Consider the following 19,344-nt stretch of genomic DNA (forward strand, 5'->3'; position numbering starts at 1 on the left):
CGAAATATCGACAGGAGATACAACAGGTGAGTTCCTCTACGGTCTCTGGTTCATTTTGCTTGAGATTTATGGTCTCTCGATCTTTCTGGCTCTCGAAAATTTTCATTTGAACGTCTGACTAGGCCTCGGAAGGCCCCTGAACATACCGCGACTGTCGGCTGGCTTTACGACACAACTTGCGCGGCGCAAACGCATCCTTTTTGCGGATGGGGCCACGGCCCCCTCGATTTTCCGAGTACCGTGGAACAAAGTCATTATGGGAAGTTCGAAGCTGCTTTTCTAGCAACTATGATATTCAAGGGTGGTCCGGCCGGGCTTGCGACATGTCACTTGCCTTGAGCATGTACTCATTCGCTGGAATGACGCTATTGTATCCGTCTCCTCTTTCGATTTTCATAACGAGGGTTGAAATAGGGCGCAAAAGCCGTTTAGTCTTGCATTGTTCGGCTGCTGGTATACGCGTATTCTGATGTCAAGCAACTTTGTTGCAATTCTCGAAATGCCCGGATCCTTTCTGCAATTGGTCCTGCCAATATTGAAGGTTGGGCGTTGAATCATTGAGGGATACTGGGCTGAAGACCAAGGAGTATGTCAAATTTCTTGGCCTCAGGAGCAATTGCCAAGCCAGTAGGGCCTTCTCTTCTGAGTTCTGATACTTGCGGGGTCGCGAGAGCTTCTTATCGATGTTGACTTGTGATGGGTGCCACTCATCGTACCAAGGTGTTTTGATGCTCTCTTTTCACCTTCCTCGCTATCTGTCACTCTTTATCTTTCTTATCCAAGATTTCGAACGCTCCATTCACCGAAAGACTTCATTACCTCTTTGTCTTTTCGGCATATCAGTTACCAACACTGCCTTTCTTCCTCTTTTGATCGTCCTGTGGCCTGAAAAATTTTTTCAAATCCATCTACAAACGCATCTCACGCATTCTTCGAGATTCCATCCATTCACTGTATTGGACACATTATCTGTGTGGTCATTCATCAAGCATGTCTGTTGGTGGCAGATCAATCGTGGAGCTCTGGATGCAGTGTCGGAATGAATCTGCGCGAAGCCAGGAAGAACTCATGCTAAGTGAACTTGATGGGGCCTTGATTGATCCTGATTTGCCCTCAAGTGATTGTATCATTACCTCTCCTATCAATGCTCCTTATGCAGCCTCAGCTTCAGCTTCAGGCTTGGATTTTATTACGGACTTTTCCATGCATTCTGTTGAAGAGGTCTCTGATGCAAATCAAGATCATCTGTCGGACAATTCTAAGTCAGACTTCTTCTCCAGGGGGGAGTACTTTCACAAGAATTACACCCGGTCGCATAATGCTACTATGGATGGATTGGCTCGCCTTCGGCTTCGCTTGCTTTGCATCCACATCTTCAACTCGTTCGAGTTTTCAGGTCGACAGTGCCACGACCAGCCCCGAAACAATCATCGAGAGCCAGGAAGATCATGGAAAGAAAGAAAACACGATTGGAGACTTGTTTACTGACAAAGATTTAAAGATGATGTTTGTCTCCGGAGAGACAGCAGAGCCGTCCCCCGAGACTACCACTTTGATTGAAGAGATCACCCGCCAACAAGTGATCGAAATTGTGGGTAGCAGGAAAATTTGCCTTGAAAGGCTCTTGTTACTGACAATCAAATAGCTGACACGTAGCACCGCATTGGCAACTCGCCGCGGAGTTCGCTCGATATCTACCGACGATCTAATTTTCCTGATCCGCCACGACAAGGCTAAAGTCTCCCGTCTGCGAACCTTTTTGTCATGGAAGGATGTCCGCAAGAATGTCAAGGACTCCGACGACAAGGGTGGTGGTGATGCCGCAGATTTCGCCGCCGCCGACGATGCGGCTGGTGTTGTTGCAGGCCCCCAAGATGTGGCTCCCAAGCCCAAGAATAAGCGCGCCAAGGTCGGACTTGCGTGGGATGTCAACAGTTTCTACTCAGTTCAAGTCCCCGAGCGCGAAGATGAAGAGGATGAAGAAGAGGAGGAGCAAAACTACGCGACCCTCCAGCGTCTTGCTGCCGCCGATGAACGCACCCGCCATATGACGCGAGAGGAGTATGTCTTCTGGTCCGAGTGTCGCCAGGCTTCCTTCACCTACCGCAAGACCAAGCGATTCCGCGAGTGGGCAGGCTTCGGCATCGTGACCGAATCTAAGCCAAACGATGACATTGTGGACATTCTCGGTTTTCTCACATTTGAGATCGTCCAGACTCTTACCGAGGAGGCACTCAAAGTCAAGGAGCGCGAAGATAATGAGAAGCACCGCCGTGGAGGTGCCGACGCCGGTGAAAATCTCAAGAAGCGGAAGCGCGAGACCGGCTTGTTTGATCCCCCCGAGGAGGGGCGGACTCCCATTGAGCCACGACACGTTCATGAGGCATACCGCAAATTGCAGGCTACTCCTCAAAAGGCCAAAGCTCTGCTGCTGCACAACGGCCGTGTTCCTTATCGTTTTCCTCTTGCTTTGGTGGGTCTTTACACACTTGCACATCATAATTTTTATGCTAACAAACTCACTAGATTTAACTGTTCGCTCACTTCGGCGTCAATTTGGAAATGATGCCCATTCATGAATTATGCGCGTGGCATCGGGAGTTTGTGGACGATACCCCAATATTATCTTTTTTTTTACCTGTAGTGGTGGCGGAGCAAAGGTCCCTTTTTTGGTGAAACCGCCTTTTGTTTTAATCAAGTGCTTAATAGTCTTCAATGCTGAATCTAATCAACTTCGTGTGCACTGTACGCATAGCCTTGTATCTACCTCTCTAGTCAGCTCGACCATAGCCAGGCTTGTCCCACCGGAACCGAATTGGAAATGCCTTGGTGGATAATAAAATTTTTATGGTGTGTGACACTGATAGATTGATTACTGTCTAGGTCCTTCGTTTAGGGGATTAATATTCAGACACCTGGTCTGACAATCAGTATCCTCACGCTACCTGAGGCTAGACGGGATAGTATAGCCAAAGTTGCGACGAATGGGAAGAGAGTGCTCGAGGTTGGGAGGTAACGAGTTGATACTTCCCAAGGCTACATCTGAACCACACCTGTTGAACAAGTTTAGACTAGTTCACACTCAATCACACTTTCTACTCCCTTTCCAGCGCTCCACACTTGGACTATTTTCAAGCCCGCCCTCCTTTCAATCAAGTCATACCACGCTGTACTAGTCCGCTGCTCGGAAGAGAAGAGGGTCAACATAATCATGTCGAGTCCCGTGGTCTCCCAATGGGCTCCGGTGGTCGGCATCACGTTCTCATTGATCAATAGTCTACTATACCCAGGTTTCATGGCCTCTTTCACTCGTGAAAGTATGATTTCACATACATCGTCCGACCAGTTATGTAGCGTTGAGTGTATGTAATAAGCCCGGGCACCTGAGATTGTGTAAGTCACTTCATTCGGAATTGATATCGAGAGAGTTGGAAGGGAATCATGGGGAAGATCTCTAGACTCTGACCTTTGACGGGTTGCTCATCATGGAAGTCATACTCCATTCGGATTATCGCCGGATCTAGATCCTTGATCTGGCGAATCATCATGGGCAAGTCTTGAAGAATCAACTTTCCAGGAGCGTTCGGATGGCGACTTTGAAACCTCACCAAGTCATGGCCCACGTTGCCGCCAATATCTACAAGGAATGGTGCATCTGGGCTAGATTCAGCCCCATCGATCAGCCTCTCCTTCACGGGATAGACGTCAGGGTCCATCCAGAGTGGCCGACCCAGATTGTAACCACCCAAGTAATCATTCAGGTGTTTTCCGTAACCCAAATCTACCACCCAAGAAAAGATGTCCTTGTCGGTACCATAGGCATACATCAGAGACGTGTCCTGAGGATTTGTTGGATTCACCCAGCCCCGCTTGCGAGAGAACTCGTGGAATTTCAAAATGCCCGAGCCATTGCACGCGGTTCTAGGTGGGTGTGAAGATGTATTAGTCGCACCGTTCCCTGGTATTTGGCTTAGAGTCAAATGAGCACTCACAAACCAAGATACCCATGTCCAATCTGAGGGAGGCTCAGCGCCTTGGTATAGTTTGTAGACAGATATTCATCTTCACCGACCTCGATGAGGAGTCCCATCGCACTGACATGTCGCATCAAACGACCTAGCCTACAGTTAGCTAGAGCGTTGTAATTGATTGTGAGGAGCCCACTGAGAAGTTTGGGGTCGACCCCAAGGCTCATGGCCAAGTCAGTAACCTTCTGGGGTTTATCGCCATTCTGAGCCATCAAGATCCATAATCCTGCGTCCACGCCAAACCCTATAGCCGCAATTGTACCCATCTACGACATCACTTATTCTGTTCAAGCTCTGAGACTCTTGGGCACTTACCTGTCCCCAGCAGTGATCAACCATCGTCTCCCGAGGCGTTTCGATCGCTAAAGCTAAAGCTCGACACTTGACTAACGTATCCTTACGGTCTTGATCGGTTCCAGTCGTTAGGTTATTGACGCTCTCGACAACCTCGTTCAGCAATTTAGGGATTGCCTCGGCGTTATTTGGGTGTGTGGCTATAAGAAGATCCATAGGAGATAAAGGATACGTTGGGGTTTCGGCCGCCATGCTGATGAAATTGGAAGCTAAACCTGAAAGTCTTGTGGGATGAGGTAAGAAAAGATGAATCTGTATGCGTATACTCCCGTTCTAATGAAACAAGCAAAAATGTCAAGGAGAAGAAGATCAGGATAGAGAAGTTGACTGCATCTTTTATTTGGACCCCTAGAGATATAATCTAACTTGTCTTTTTTCGTTAATAAACCGATCTCTACTAGTGCAACCAGGAATAGTATGTGTGAGCCAGCGTGAGTCCACCCCCCCGCATTATCCTAGACAGTATCTACGAATGTAGTCATGGACAAATACGGAAATGATCTACTGTTATATGCGATGTTAAGAATTAAAAGGAAACAATCGACCAAAACTGAGAGTCTGTGCTACTACCTTGGTTCGATTTACGGTTCTAGAGCAACATCACCAGCAGCTAGTGCACCACCGGAACCCTCGGTGGACTCTGAGAGTATGTAAACCACCGGGGCATGGGAATGGTGGATTATCTCTTGAGCTGGAGACTTCCGTGATAGTTTCCATGTAGTTTAGCCCTTGTTGCTCAGTGTCATGCAATAATAGGGCTGCGCTAAGTGCAACTTTCAAGGCACTGAGAACTATCTTGGAATTTTATGCAGATCGATACCACGATTTCCAAGACTCAGTAAACATGTCGTCTGTGTAACAGCGATGGCTTTTTGATCTGTTAAAGGCATCGCGGTGGTCGTGCATCCACAACGATGTCGGTTTCCCCTTCAAAAGAGTCCCCCGAACGGAAAACACAGCATTTTCATCTTGGTGCACTGTATTCATGGCCTTCTGGGAAGACCAACCCCATCCCGAAATGATTTGGCCATGTGCTGGTACAAAAGTCTAGACTGTCATCATGCTATGCTTCTTTTTCTACAGTTCCAGCCACTCGAGGTCCAGACCCCTCAGATGGGCTAGAAGATCAGAGAACTGAAGAATGTGAGTCATGTGGCCCTGACGATACAATGCGCTGGTGAACAGTGGCCGGTTGTGATTCGATCCACTAAATGAGACAAACTGACTTACAAGATATCACCTTTTTGAGAACATTTCGCGTTCGTTATGTAGGACGTGACGAAGGATCATCGGAGTTGGAATCAGAATTGCATGAACAGGGAAGTCAAAGCACGGGTCGAGCGGGGAGGCCGAAGGGGCTAAACGATATCATTTGCCAGGTCGGAATGCTTGGACCAGTGGGTATATCTTGTCAATAGTAAGATGATGTTGAAAGACTGGGGGATTGAGTCCTCCATTTGAGAGTGCTTGGGAACCAGGGGAGTTGAGATCTGCACTTGTCACACCCCAACCCCAGGAAGGCTTTGCACGGAGTTGTTAATGAGAAGATAATGAAAGAATGGCCACAGGCCAGATGGTAAAGATTCACGGTAGGAAGATTCGCTTCGGTTGAAGATTTACCTGATGATAGATGATAGACCGGAATGGTTAGTTGCACACACACGAAACATAGTCACTTCGCAGATCGTTACTCAGACAAGGTCTCTGTTGATATCATGGCTAAGCTCAACTGGTATGACTGCGACGTTTTGAGTGTTCAACAAAGACCCACAAACTTTGAAAATGTCACGAGCAATGATATACCCAGAGACAGTGACAAACGGTCTTATACCATGCTCTTAATTGGTGCCGACGGTGTTTGTCGGCACACAAATTCTAAGGCAGCTGCTCGAACATCGCCCACGTCAGTCGTGTCATTTGTCTTATGTGTGGTGATACAGATGACGCAGCTAGACAGCACACCATTGATGCAGCTATGAAAGTGCTCTGGTGGACTAATTCACCACACGGAGAATCTAGAAATCTGGCGGAGCGACCTGTCACTACCAAATCTAGGACTTGATCAGGTACGCTGGAACTCGCTAGCCAGTGGCTAAGCGATCAACATCATCATGCACACTGGTGCGACGATACATTGGAAAAAAAGCTACGAAGTCCTGAAGCCCGCCAACAATCGCTCAACCACCGATCTATTGCACCTCACGATAGATCCCTCTTGCATACAATTCCTCTATTTATGGTGGTCGGCGGTGGGACTTTCAAGAAGAGCTGGATGCTGTGGAGGAGCCCTCAGTCGCCAACGCCATCGCGTATAGCCAGACTAAGTGTGTCGCTGAAGCTGTAGTCAAGCGCGCGGCGAAGCACAGCCCATTCAAAAACAACCGGCGAGTTGTTTTAAACCTGTGATGGGAGAAAGGATGGAGGTAGTGGCTGAGAAACTACCCGTAGATGGCATGACCTGGGAGGAGTTGTGGGCTATCCTCGAGGGGCTAGGTTACAAGCTGGAAGTTAAGAGCATGCACGAAGGAGTATTTGACACTTGTCCATGCTGATATTGAAGCAGGACGGGATAAGCATCCCCTATGGCCACTAGCCCACATGATCAGAGGTTTGCAGAACGATGAGCGAATGGTAGGTAGCTCTTGGCAAAATCTTCGTAGCACACTATTGCAATTGAAAGCTGCTGTACGAATGAGTGCCGAGTTCCTTGTCAAGGTGAGATTTTTACTTATGCCTTCAAATCAGGTCCAAGAGAGGATAGAGCCTACGCGCAATGAGGTAGACCGGATTGATGGACAACTATGCAGGGTAGCATAACTTTTTTTTTCAAAAGTCGTTTAACTTTGCTTCCATGAAATGCGTTAGATGTCTCTTAACACTGAGCGTATACTCTTCTTTCAAGTTTCCTTGTAAAAATACACTTATTCCCGATGCGTCCGGCGCCCTGAAGAGGCAAGTTAGCCCAAGATCTCAAGAGGGGGACGAAGAATAATACACTCTGCAAACTCCTGCAAACTCAGCTCCCGAATGCCATTGACATGTGGAACACGGCCCTGCACAGCACCCTTCACAGTTTCATAGGCACGGCCAAGTAGGCCCTTGTGCGCAACAACATGCGTGGCCAACTTGGCCTCGAGCTTAATAACACCAATCCGGGGGTCGGAGGGTCCACCATCGTGCACACCATCACCCATATCACCAAGCCATGCCTTGAGTGCGGGTGAGTAATACTTCTTCACAACAGCGGGATCACCAATCACTGATGCAGTGCCGGAGATGGAGGCCCAGGCTCCACTAATGGGATCGAGGAACGACATGTTGGTTTCTTTGGGGTGCACGGTAAGATCCATTGTTTTGCCAGAGAAGAGGTTGGTGTGGAAAATGAGGTCGATGCCGCCGTTCTCCTGGTTTTGGGTGATGGATTAGCAGGCTGTTCCTTTGCTGTGATTATGTTCGTACCGTCGCGGCTAATGCCATGCACCGGGAGGCCAGGAATTCTCCCTCTGACTGCTTGGTTGTCAGCATGCCGAATTTAACTTGGTTGATAAATTCAACCAGCTCTTCGATCTTCTGAGGGAGAGGCGGGTCTTCGAAGTTCTGCGTCTTGTAGGGATCGACGGGGTGATTGCCCGTGTTGGTATTGATAGTAGCATCTGCGGTAGACATTATGGTCGATGTTTACAGAATGAGACGATGTGGCAGAATAGAGCGCCTGAAGCAGCTGGAGGGAGAAATTATATACTTGGAGGAACTATACACGGTCGTCAATGTGACGTCATCGAAAAGATCAAGGTCAGGACCAAGATTCTCTGCGAGATGAGGTCAAATTTCATGTTCACTTCATCACAGCACCCAGAAAGCTTGCAAGCTGTGAAGATCGGGTTACATAGCTCTTAAGTCTGGAGAAATGGCCTCGGCATGGGTGCATTTCCGTCGTCCTCGATTCTCCCCTCCATTCCATCACAACTATGAAAGAGTCTCTTGAAAAGCTGTTACATACAGTATTACAGGATCAATATTTTGCGAGCTTGATCGCCAAGTCACATCTAAAGTCATATCTTGTGGCAACGAGGCCCTCGTGTATGCATCGTGACATGCCAGTTCGAATTCATGTTCATGGGCGGAAATATTTCTGGACTTGTCAATTGACTTCCGAGCTCCTCTTGATAGGAGACGTGGCTGAAAGTGCGCGTCATAACTCAATGAATAGTCGCAGAGTGTCCCCTCAATCTGCTTTCGAGGTACCAAGTTCTGCGAGTACAATCAGCAGGTCTCTTTAAGCCACATGAAAGCCAATCCAAACCCATGTCTCACCTTTGGGCAAAATTCCACAGCAAGCCCAACAGAACCGCCAGAATTCCAATTACAAAGACTATGCAACACGGTATCAGCCAATGTCTCATCACGCGGGAAGAAGATAGAGCCAGAAGAGGGAACCGACCTTCATACCCCCAGCTCTCCATAACCTTGACAGCTCTCCGTTTTCCCTGTGCCCTCACTTTAAACCAACCGGGCAAGAAGTCCGCCCGGCAAGTCTGGCCATTAAAAAGCAGACAGCCACCCCGAACTGGGCGACACTCAAGATGCCACCGACGGCGCTCCATGATGCCGCAGACTCGTCCATTGCAAAACGACTCATCCGTACTGAACGAACACTTCTCCATGGGGCATTCGAGTTTATGCTCGAAGCGTTCAATGAGCCATTCAACTTTCAGGCGCACGCCAGTGAAGACTATTGAGTAGAAGTGGCGGCTGCTGTGTTTAAGAGCTAGGGCATCTGGGTAGGAAAGGTAGGTGCTTATTTGGATGTGGAGTTCAGAGGGGAGGGTCATTAGATTGGTGCTGGTGGCTTGAGAATATAAGGGCGACTGGCATGGCTTCATGTTTCTGGACTTGTTTTCCAAGACGGCTGCTTGTAGCTTAATGGTGTACATTCGACGTGAGGGTGGTGTTGTTCATCTTATACGAGCGGGTCGAAAACTGTTGCCTGAAATCGCAGCCACTGACGCTTCTATCGAGTTGGAAGCATTTAATCCGACGCAGTTATCAAATACTTCATTTTTCCAAAATAGCTGCCTATTTTCAGCCTCCTAGAAGTCATGTACAGGTGAAGGCGTGGGTTGGTATGTCGCTTATATAATCTTCAATAGCGGACTTGAATCGATCTCAACCTTCGAAGCTCCAACTTTAAAGATCGCCACCCAGCAACCTCCCACTACATCTCCCCAAAACCATATCTTCACATCAACCACAAATATGTCAGGACCCAATGCCTACGGCACCCCGGTGTCGGACACGGCCTTCCGAAAAACCTGGGACCGCGAAGAATACGCTAAAAAGGCCGCCGAAACTGAAGCGAAGCGCAAAGCCGAAGGAAAAGCCCGCTACGAAGCCAAACTACTGGGCAAGAAATACCACGCACCAGTCGATTACAGCATGCTCGAGGATACCACAGCCCGCAACCAGCGCCTAGATGTCGCGTCCATGGTGGGAAAGACGATGATTGTGCCTGGAGGCTCGGGAATGGGAAAGCGCGGTCGCGGCGCTGGATTTTACTGCAAGGACTGCGATCTCACCTACAAGGACAATCTGCAGCTTGTGGAGCACTTGAACAGCAAACAACATTTGATTGCGACAGGGCAAAGTGGCGAGGTGAAGAGGGCGAATGTTGAGGACGTGCGCTTGCGGTTGAGGATGCTTTCACATCGGAAGCGTCAGCGGGACGAGGAAGAGCGCAAGGCTTGGCAACTCGATCTGGGAGTGCGGCTTAAGGAGCGGGAGGAGATCGATGCCAAGGAGAGGGAGGAGAAGAGGCGGAAGCGCAATGAGAAGCGGAAGAGAGACAAGGTTAAGAAGGAAGATGATAGCTGGGAGGGCCGTTTGGGAATCATTTCTTGAGTGTTGTTCTAGGGTGTGCGTTCTGTTCTTGATACCCATGGTGTTTTAGCATATTTTCCACTCTGATTTTTTTTTACTGCTTATGTTCTTCGTGTGCAATAATGGCACTTCCCAAAAATTTAAACTGTGAGCTAAAAATGTAACAAGGGGTTTCCAACACCTAGCATAACGCCTAACATGCAAATCATATCATCCATCCGAAAACATAGTTGAACTGTTGATTCAGTCGATGCACTCGATAGCTGCGAGTCGCTGCATTGCTCGGCCACCTTCCTTTTCAAATCGGCCCACAAGTCGCTCGCATTCTCTCTTCAGTCGTTCCTCGCCATTCTTTGCGTTCCACGCGATCCATTCTTGAACCGTCATCTTCCTCTCTGGGCTAGTCAAGCTGGCTTTCACGCCTTTGAAAAGTTCAGATAAATCCGCGTTTTCCTTATCGCTAGCCTCTCCAAACAGCACTTCATCAATATCCACCGGTGTCCATGGATGGCCGGATGGTCTGAATCCACCAATAGCGTTGCGCTTGGATGGTGATGGGGTACTAACTGCCAGAGGCGCTCGGAGATCAGTGTGGTTCGTTGTTGATTGAACAGGTGGACGGGATGCTGAGGGCCGCGACGGGGGAGGCTTGTTTTCGGCATCTGATGACTGGGGTGATGGCGAGGGAGTGCTTTCGTAAGCTAGCGGAAGTGGTGAGGCGGAGCGGTTAGAGCGTTTTGAGTTCCGCCGAGACTCATGCATATCGTGAGGGGAGGTCTGGCTTTGGACTAGGGTCTCTGCAAGATGCTCTTCGTGGGGAATATCGCTATACCGTTTAACGGTCTTTGGCGGTAGACTGGGCGACTTCCGATGAGATTGTGGCTCGAGAGACATTTCTTGTGGATGTGGAGAAGGCTCCTCGGGAGGGTTGACCATCTCAAGCTGGTCAGGCAAATCATCAGCAGTCTCAAATTCATCATCCTGTTCCTCATCCGACGGCACAGCACGAATTTCTTCGACCGGGGGTTCAGGAACAGGAGCTTGCTCCGCGCTTTTCTCGGATTTCTTAGATTTTTTCTCTTTGGTTGATGTGGCATTTTTCTTCCGAGAAATCTCTTTTAATTCAGCCTTGGAAATTTGTTCTTCACTCTCCGGTACATGATTCAGCTCCTTGCTGACGATCTCGACGGAGACAACGGAGTCATGGCGCTCGGAATCATCTCGAACATCGGGAGCCCCGAACCCAAAAAAATCTCGAGGTTCTGGTAATTGTGCTTGATTCGTCTCTTCGGTGTTAGTCTTCTTTGTCCCCCTTTTCTTGGGTCCTTTTGCCGGCTTAGACTTTGGAGCTGGCGGCTCAGGTGCCTCTGGTTCATCTTCAACCGGTTCGACGTGAGGATCTGAATAGTCCTCGCGATCACTGGCATCCTCCACTTGATCATGTATGGTCGGTTGGATGATTTTAGGCGCAGCCTTGGACTTTTTAGTAGATTTCTTTTTCGATGCCCGTTGCTCTGCTGGCTCAGCCTCGATCTCAGGTTCAGATCCGACAGGTTGCGGGATATCTGCTTCGAGGCCTGCTTTAATTTCCGCTTCGATCTCCGAGTCACGAGGGGCTCGCCTGTCTGACTGAGAATTTGATGAAAAAGGGACATCGGAGATCTTGTAGGCCTTGGACGCTCTCTTTTTTGTGAGCTTCCGACCTCTATTGTGTTCTTCTAGCGAAGCAGCATCATTTACTGGCTCTGCATCCGCCATTGCAATGTCACTGTGTTCATAATTGTAGTTGCGAGTAATGCTGCTGCTCCGTGTTTTTTTAGCGCGTCTCTTCGCTGGGGGTTCTGCTGGCGGCTGCGATAGTTCTCTTTCCTGCATGCCAAATGAGTTTGGTTCATCCTTTATATCCTCGCTGTCCCTCTTTGTCCCTCTGCCTGAACGTTTGGGTTTGATAGGCTCTGGCTGGGTGACTTCTTCAGTGTCGGCCTCAACTTGGCTTTCCATCTCCGCAGATTCTTCCTTCCTGGCTTTAGATCCCTTGGATTTGCTCTTGGCTGCCTTCTTTGTAGATTTGGATTTTGTGGTTGCTTGGGAAATGATGCTTTGGTCCGTATAGTCATCCATTTCCATATCGGGCGCTTCGGATGAAACTAGGCCAACAGATTGGGTTGAAAGCCGGGAGGAAGCCTTGGACACACGAGACTTCTTAGCACGAGTGGATTTGGCCTTCGTTCCCGGAGGTTGGGCGAAGACAAAGAATGAGCAATCTGAAGAGCGACGATAATGTTCGTCACTTGGGGAGGGTCAGAAACTGTCCAACTGGGAAGGAGCGATGAAAACCCACAATGGATCGTCCTTGGGCTCCCAGCCATCCAAAGACAACTTGCAATAGACACAGCTGGCTAGGTCATTGCTCTCATCTGTAGGGCAGAAATACCATCCGCCTTCAACCATCTATCTTCGTTGTGAGCCAAGAGAATTTGGATACGGTGCAGCGGCGCCTTACCTTATCTGACTGGCAAACCCAGCCCTCTTTCCCGTCATGAGGCCATGCTGTACCAAATGTTGCCAGTCTCGCTTGTGTGATCCGATCGCCCGTAGGGTCTTCAATCGATGCGGGGTTAGAACTGCTTTGTTGGAGGTCCATCATAATGGCCCACCCGCAGTCGGGCGCATGTTTGAGATGCTCTGTGATGGGGTTATCATCCTCCTCCCAGCCGTCAAGCGCCCGGTGGCACTCGAAACAAGTTGTGTTGTCTGGATTTGTTTCGTATGGTTTGTAATAGAATCCGGCGTGTGCCAACTAGAATCCCGCGAAGTCAATCACCATGGAATGGGCGTGTGTAACATCTGCGAAGAATGACATACCTCAGCCGGTGAAGGTCGCTGGTGTGGCCATGTAATCGCTTTGGGCGTTTTTGTGCCAGAAGATCTGCGTTTTTCTGGCTTTAGCACAATGTCAAAGCTGGCTAGGCGGGCCGCAAATGTATCCATTTCAGAGACCATGGCGAGGTATCAGGGCAATCAGAGATAATCAGGACCTACGCCCGACATGTGAGGTGATCTTTCGTGGCGGAAGTAGGCAAAAATTATCGAAGGAGTCGATGTTGTTGATCCTCCGCGTCTGTTGACTTTTGGTTGTTATGCGTCTTCGACGCGTCCACGTGATCATTACTCAGCACCCGAATTAGATGCGGAGCAGGACGGGGAGTACGTCAGAGCCGGAAATGTTGACGGAGCACCCAAATTCACTTCACTTCAATTAACTCATTTGCATTCTATGCGGGCTGTTTGAATTGACTTAAGAATTGCGCTACGCGCCCCAGTTTTCTCTATCCGAACTCCAATCATGCCGGTAGTCACGGTATGTCAGATCCCCCACTGTATCCAATGGTCTCGCTACAACTTACATTCTAGATGGTTGCTTCTCGAGGAGCTAACCCCAGCTCTCTCTGGCGCTCACGCACTCTTCTCTCACCCTCAGGTGTTCTTCCTTCTACAGAGCGTTTTCTATCATTCGATTGTCATCCGATTACTCCCTACAATGGCCGACTCTCGGCAAATAACAGGGCTTCAAAGTCGCATCTGCTGTGCAAAGTGACCACCAACAAGTCATCCTCCTCCTCGTTCTCGACGTCTTCATCCTTGATGCTACCCGAAAACTGGGACGAAAATCCGGACTTGTCAATCACAAATTTTTCGGAGCTTCCTTCCAAGGATTTTGGAGTCAACCAGCACATGATCATAAACCAAGATTTCAAGGAGGCATTGCGAATGATCCTTTGGCAGTTCAAAGCACCAATCCGATACGCATTTGCCTATGGGTCAGGTGTTTTTGCGCAAAATGGCAGCGGAGCTCCGTCCAGCTCACTGCACCCCTCGGCGCCTACAGCCATCCAAAACATGCAAAAGGGGTCCGGGAAAATGATTGACTTCATTTTCGGAGTTTCATACTCCCAGCACTGGCATGCTATCAATCTTAACCAAAATCGTGATCACTACTCTGCATTAGGCTCGCTCGGGTCGTACACAGTCTCCCAAGTACAGGACCGCTTCGGCGCGGGAGTGTACTTCCATCCTTATATCACCGTGAATGGGACGATGATCAAATACGGTGTGGTGAACCTGGATACATTATGTCGAGATCTCACGCAGTGGGACACCATGTATCTCGCTGGTCGTCTGCAAAAGCCTGTCAAGATCTTGCGGGACCACCCGAAGGTGCGATTGGCCAACCAGATGAATTTGTTGTCTGCTTTGCGTGTCGCACTGCTGTTACTGCCAGAAAGATTCAGTGAGTTCGAGCTCTATAGCACAATCGCGGGTATGAGTTATATGGGAGATTTGCGCATGGCTCTCCCCGCAGAGGATCCCAGCAAGGTGCGAAATATTGTTTCAGGGCAAATGGCGCACTTCCGCCGGCTCTACGCACCACTCATCGAAAATCTTCCCAATGTTACTTTCCAAGACCCCCGCTGCAGCATCGAGGATTGGATTGATGACCCGAATGCTATCTTAGCCATGGCGCAAGATATGGATCCGGTGATGCGTGGTAACATGGTTCGTCGCTTGCCTGAATCTTTCCGGCGAAAGCTGTATTTCCAGTATCAGTCTCGCTATGAGATCCCTCAAGCCGATTTCGATAAAATGATCCAGGAGGGTAAGGATTCGGACGAGGTTCTTCGTCGGCCTCAAGGCGGTTCATTTGAGCGACGGATTTCTGGGGATGACCACCTTCAGGAAGAGGTCTCCAAGTCTATTGAGAAGACAATCCGCTGGCCAAGTACTGTCCAAACGATCAAAGCACCGTTTACTGCAGGCCTTGGTAAGAGCTGGACTTACATCATGGAGAAACGTGATAAGCACAAGAAATCTCGGATGGCAGCCGCATCAGCACTCGAGACCCCCTCTGGGGCGAATAAGCCCGCCCAAGCACCAATGTCGTCGGAGCTGAAGGAGACCAAGAAAGAATAAGCGACTCCCTTGTTACAGAATAGCCCTATGTTGCAGACTTGTGGCATTTGGAGGGGTTGGGCATTTTTGTGCCCCATGTATCAAAAACCATCAATGTTGTGTGATGTATCTGATGTGCATCGGCAGGAAATTTTAATTGGGCCCAATAGATATATACAGACTACATAGAGCCTTTCATTTGTAAAATAAATCATTCAGCATCAATGGTTCTTGTTCCCCTTTGATTTTTGCCCTATTATCTCAAGATGTAGAAAACGTCAAACGACTTGCTCGAGAATCGTTTTTGTTTAATCAACGTGCCCTTTCATGTTCCCTCCAGTTCATGGTGAGGACTTCTCATACAGGGGATTGCTCGCCTACTGGTTGCCTGGCAAAGGTTGGTGACCCATGAATCATGGGAATCCTTGGTAGCCGAGCCATATCCCTCCCCAAATTCTCTGCCGTCACTCGATGCAGCCAAATCAAAGGCGGAGGCAAAGAGGACACATAGCTAGTCAAAAAGTGGCCCAGCATGAATTAGTCAGGCATGTGACGGCCAAGGGAGGGGGAGAGGGGGGGGGGGGGAGGAAACACCTAGGCAATGTAGGCAACTGATGTTTATGAAATGCATTCTAGGACCGAATAATTCGTTCTAGCAACCATCAATTCCACAAATAGTACCCTCCCCGTGTAAGGCAAGGCGGAGCCTCACGGCTCCAAAGTGGAACCGATAAAAAGGATCTCGGCCCGTTCCCCGCACGGGCGCATCCGTGACTTTGGCTTAAATTCAGGTACGGACTCTGAAGGTACTTCTGGTCCTCAATCCATATACCATTCGTGAGAAGTCTTAGCCACAAGCAGATCATTTGGAAAGTTGGAACCCATTTTTTTTAGGGACATGGAAATCTCTCGAAGAGACCAACACAATTGACGACTCTTTGAGACTCACCTATCACACCGCCCGTGTATCTACCTACCAAATGCTCAAAAGGTTATGCGAGCAGCTGCCAAGAAGATCAGGAGCACCCTGTTGGAATTTGTTTCTAGAGTTTTGAGGTTTTCTATAAAGCGGGATTCTGGCATGACGAATGAGTAGGCCATAATAAATAGCACAACTATGGAGGTATTCGTAGCTCGGTAATGAATGGCACAGTTAGACTTCCGCACGACCCAGTTTGGTTCGAAACCTCATAACCTAGGCCCAACCCAGATCCAGTGACTGGGGCCCCAGAAAACCTAGTATAGCCCCAGTTCGACCCAGTTTCTGCGTAAATTATGGCATAAATATTTAAATAATAGATTGTCATTACAATCTTGCAAGACTTTCCTCTCCTCGTTCGCTTCATTGACAGCACAGTGTCCAGGAGGCTGACTGGCAAAGCTTGGGGTGGGAGGTTGCGGCTATTCTATGCCACTGACAGACCTTTTTGTGATTTCGCCCTCTTCTGGTGGGAGATTAAGTGAATTCAGCTGAACAGCAGCTTGATCACAAGATTGGCGTGCATCCTCCTTATTGAATTCAAAAGGCTCTATGATTCGAGGATCGATAGCCTCAAGACCTGGTGTTGTTGGCCCCGAGCTGAGTGGAGAACCTGCCTCCGAGAAGCATAGTTCCAGTGAGTTGCTTCTGTTGCTCATGCTGGATTTGTCACACATACTATGGCGGGAGGATTGTTCCTGATTTTCTCCGACAAGCGAAAGCAAGGCCGGGACGGTGGCAGATGATTTTTCTGACACACAGTGCTCACGTTCATGACGTGGAGGTAGGTAGTGATGGAATTGGATTTTTTTAGGACGCTCCTCTTCTGGTTCTGTTGAACAGCTTTGTGACTCCCCCTTGCAAGCGCGCTTTCTCTTATTGGGTAGCTTTGGATATTGCCATATGGTTTCTTTTAGCCCATGCGCGTCGTGCAAGTGATGCCGAAGGTCACGCTCACTGTTGAAGGTTTGAGAGCATCCGCATAGCGGCTTTGTCTGACAATTCCAAATCCTAGCCAAGTGCTGCCCTTCAATGTGTTCCCTCAGGTTATCACTTCGCAGCCTGTATCGAAGATACCCCTCTCATGTTTGTCCTCGCTGGAGGGTATGAAAGACCCGACTCTTGCTCTAGTAAAGAGGTACAGTTGAAGAGCGAACAAGATGACGACCTTGAGCAACCCAGGAATACATGTTTGGTGATCTGTCTGCCACAAAGACGAGACTGTTCTCAGAAAATCCTGCCTTGTGAAGTTGAGCTTCTCCTTCTTTTGGTCCACAAGATGCCATCTGCTGTCAAGTTTTTTTTAATCCACTATTTCGAGGTTAGAATTGTTTATGATTATCTCAGAGGGGAAATGGCGAGTAAACCAACCGCTTTTATTTCCTTTCGATCATCTGGGACGATTTTAGTTTTTGTGAATTGTTCAAATCCATCAAAGAATCGTTCTGCATGCGCACTCACGGTTCTCACCGTGGGTAGCTCATCCTCGTTCAGTCGTCCTTGAATGGAACTTGTGTACCAGCGGATGAATTCCTTGATCATCTCATGACTTGGAGCCGGACAACTAAGGGAAGTTTTTTAATATTCAAACCCATTTTCTGGGTCTACAGTGAAACTAAGGGAATGTCTGCTTTATTCATGAACGGGAAGGGATTGCCACTTCAGATGCGGCTTAACTCACTTCAGCCAAAGATTTATAGTTTCATAATGCAATCTTTTGGTCTTGGGAAGCCTTTTGTCTTTCTCCCAAATTAAGTCCTCCTGTCTATGGGCTCCAGGGACATAGCCATTCCTTTCCCGCTGTAGACGACGTTTCGTCTCAGCAATCTCATCGCGCTTAGCAAAAAAGTCTTTTCTGCCCATAATCAAGTGCGGTACGGCCTGGAGGTAGGGGATGTATTCAAAATAAAAGATCGCGATATTAGATCAGGGTACCAGGTAAAAGATTTTTGAATAGAAGGCGTGTGGATAATTACATACTAGTGTTGGCACACGGTCTGCTTTTATATCCAAGACTTTGAGCTCGAGCCGCTCTCAATTAGAAGACAGAGGGAGACAACATCCTGAAACGGACGGAGTTCTCCGCTCTTTCCTGCGCCACTTGGTCATGACGTATCTTCTTGGTGGGATGTAGTGCTCCAAAAAATGAGGGCAGCAGCAATGCCATCAACGACTTAACTATCACGGTATGAACTACCCTATGGGGCTAATCCCTTCTGGGTATAGCCTGCGGCGTGCTGAGAGCATCAGTGTTGCTCACTGATTGGACACTGAGCATCACTGAGTAATCAGTGAGCATCCAATGAGCACTCACTGAGCACTTACTGAGCATCAGTCATTCTGCACGTGACTGAACTGAGCATGATCACTAATCTGAGCCCGTGCTCACATCTACTCAGTGAGCCTGAGCACCCTCATAAAAGCGGCAGCTCAAATAGGAAAGCCCCACCCACCAGGGAAAATCCGGTACGTATAGTTAGTTACATTTACATATATACTTCGATATTTTAGTAAAATTTATAGATACCATAGATCAAAAACCGCGATTTTACATAGAGTTAGTCAAATAGGTATACAGAATAGTTATTTATTATATAAAGTTAGCGAGTTATACGTCCATTTTAGGTAACTTTATGTAATGGTGGGTATAGTGGGCATGACTGAAAGGTAACCCCGTGGGCCGTGGGCGTTATGGACGGTAGACTGCGACATCGCCCGTCCATGGGCACTAGGAAGTGTCCACAGCCCGTGGGCCTTTTGAAATTTGACGTCCATCGCCCACTGTTGTGCAAAAATAATGCAAAAATTACCCTATTAGTTAGGCTATTTTATATACAACATACATAACTAATCAGTTCTTGGCAGTATCCACTTTGCCATGAGTGCCCGCATATATCTTGGCGACGCTAAAAGTGTCTCCACTTTAATGGGTGTTGTCGTAGTCTAATGGACGGGTACTCGAAAATCTAAATAGCCCACCGCCCACCGTGACGGGCGATGTCGCAGTCTAGTCGCCAAGCATCTTGGAGGACCTTGGGGTAGCGGCGATATTCTAAACGCTCAGACCCCCGCTACCATGGAGACACTAAAAGATTAGACCACTTGGCTAGAACTACAAGGCCAAGAATAGTCGCCCGCTTATGTAATCTTTGGGAC

The 19,344-nt window shown here is 48.5% G+C and overlaps 7 protein-coding genes across 7 annotated transcripts; 3 read left to right on the forward strand and 4 right to left on the reverse strand.

Moving 5' to 3' along the window:
• Nucleotides 1-1,318: 1,318 nt before the first annotated feature.
• Pdw03_4728 (Transcription factor spt3, putative) lies at nucleotides 1,319-2,532 on the forward strand (the record flags this gene model as incomplete). Its single annotated transcript, XM_014675380.1, has 3 exons — nucleotides 1,319-1,591; nucleotides 1,646-2,473; nucleotides 2,527-2,532. 3 exons carry the CDS (start codon nucleotides 1,319-1,321, stop codon nucleotides 2,530-2,532), a joined length of 1,107 nt encoding a protein of 368 aa, XP_014530866.1.
• Nucleotides 2,533-3,398: 866 nt separating this feature from the next.
• Nucleotides 3,399-4,574, reverse strand: Pdw03_4729 (O-methyltransferase, family 2; the record flags this gene model as incomplete). The annotated part of the gene is made up of 4 exons (XM_066100821.1): nucleotides 3,399-3,921; nucleotides 3,993-4,116; nucleotides 4,165-4,294; nucleotides 4,344-4,574. 4 exons carry the CDS (start codon nucleotides 4,572-4,574, stop codon nucleotides 3,399-3,401), a joined length of 1,008 nt encoding a protein of 335 aa, XP_065956221.1.
• Nucleotides 4,575-7,303: 2,729 nt separating this feature from the next.
• Pdw03_4730 (FMN-binding split barrel-like protein) lies at nucleotides 7,304-8,048 on the reverse strand (the record flags this gene model as incomplete). The annotated part of the gene is made up of 3 exons (XM_014675378.2): nucleotides 7,304-7,326; nucleotides 7,378-7,786; nucleotides 7,842-8,048. The coding sequence occupies 3 exons, from the start codon at nucleotides 8,046-8,048 to the stop codon at nucleotides 7,304-7,306; spliced, it is 639 nt and encodes a 212-aa protein (XP_014530864.2).
• Nucleotides 8,049-8,581: 533 nt separating this feature from the next.
• Nucleotides 8,582-9,265, reverse strand: Pdw03_4731 (Cyclin-like F-box; the record flags this gene model as incomplete). The annotated part of the gene is made up of 3 exons (XM_066100822.1): nucleotides 8,582-8,633; nucleotides 8,697-8,754; nucleotides 8,824-9,265. The coding sequence occupies 3 exons, from the start codon at nucleotides 9,263-9,265 to the stop codon at nucleotides 8,582-8,584; spliced, it is 552 nt and encodes a 183-aa protein (XP_065956222.1).
• A 373-nt stretch (nucleotides 9,266-9,638) lies between these two features.
• Nucleotides 9,639-10,280, forward strand: Pdw03_4732 (Zinc finger, U1-type; the record flags this gene model as incomplete). Its single annotated transcript, XM_014675376.1, has 1 exon — nucleotides 9,639-10,280. The coding sequence occupies one exon, from the start codon at nucleotides 9,639-9,641 to the stop codon at nucleotides 10,278-10,280; it is 642 nt and encodes a 213-aa protein (XP_014530862.1).
• A 222-nt stretch (nucleotides 10,281-10,502) lies between these two features.
• Nucleotides 10,503-13,262, reverse strand: Pdw03_4733 (Chromosome segregation protein BIR1, putative; the record flags this gene model as incomplete). Its single annotated transcript, XM_014675375.1, has 4 exons — nucleotides 10,503-12,549; nucleotides 12,601-12,710; nucleotides 12,763-13,059; nucleotides 13,125-13,262. The coding sequence occupies 4 exons, from the start codon at nucleotides 13,260-13,262 to the stop codon at nucleotides 10,503-10,505; spliced, it is 2,592 nt and encodes an 863-aa protein (XP_014530861.1).
• Nucleotides 13,263-13,605: 343 nt separating this feature from the next.
• Pdw03_4734 (Mitochondrial matrix Mmp37) lies at nucleotides 13,606-15,230 on the forward strand (the record flags this gene model as incomplete). The annotated part of the gene is made up of 2 exons (XM_014675374.1): nucleotides 13,606-13,620; nucleotides 13,674-15,230. The coding sequence occupies 2 exons, from the start codon at nucleotides 13,606-13,608 to the stop codon at nucleotides 15,228-15,230; spliced, it is 1,572 nt and encodes a 523-aa protein (XP_014530860.1).
• Nucleotides 15,231-19,344: the final 4,114 nt, after the last annotated feature.

The sequence above is a fragment of the Penicillium digitatum genome, chromosome 1 (assembly GCF_016767815.1).
Source record: "Penicillium digitatum chromosome 1, complete sequence".
Classification (NCBI taxonomy): domain Eukaryota; kingdom Fungi; phylum Ascomycota; class Eurotiomycetes; order Eurotiales; family Aspergillaceae; genus Penicillium; species Penicillium digitatum.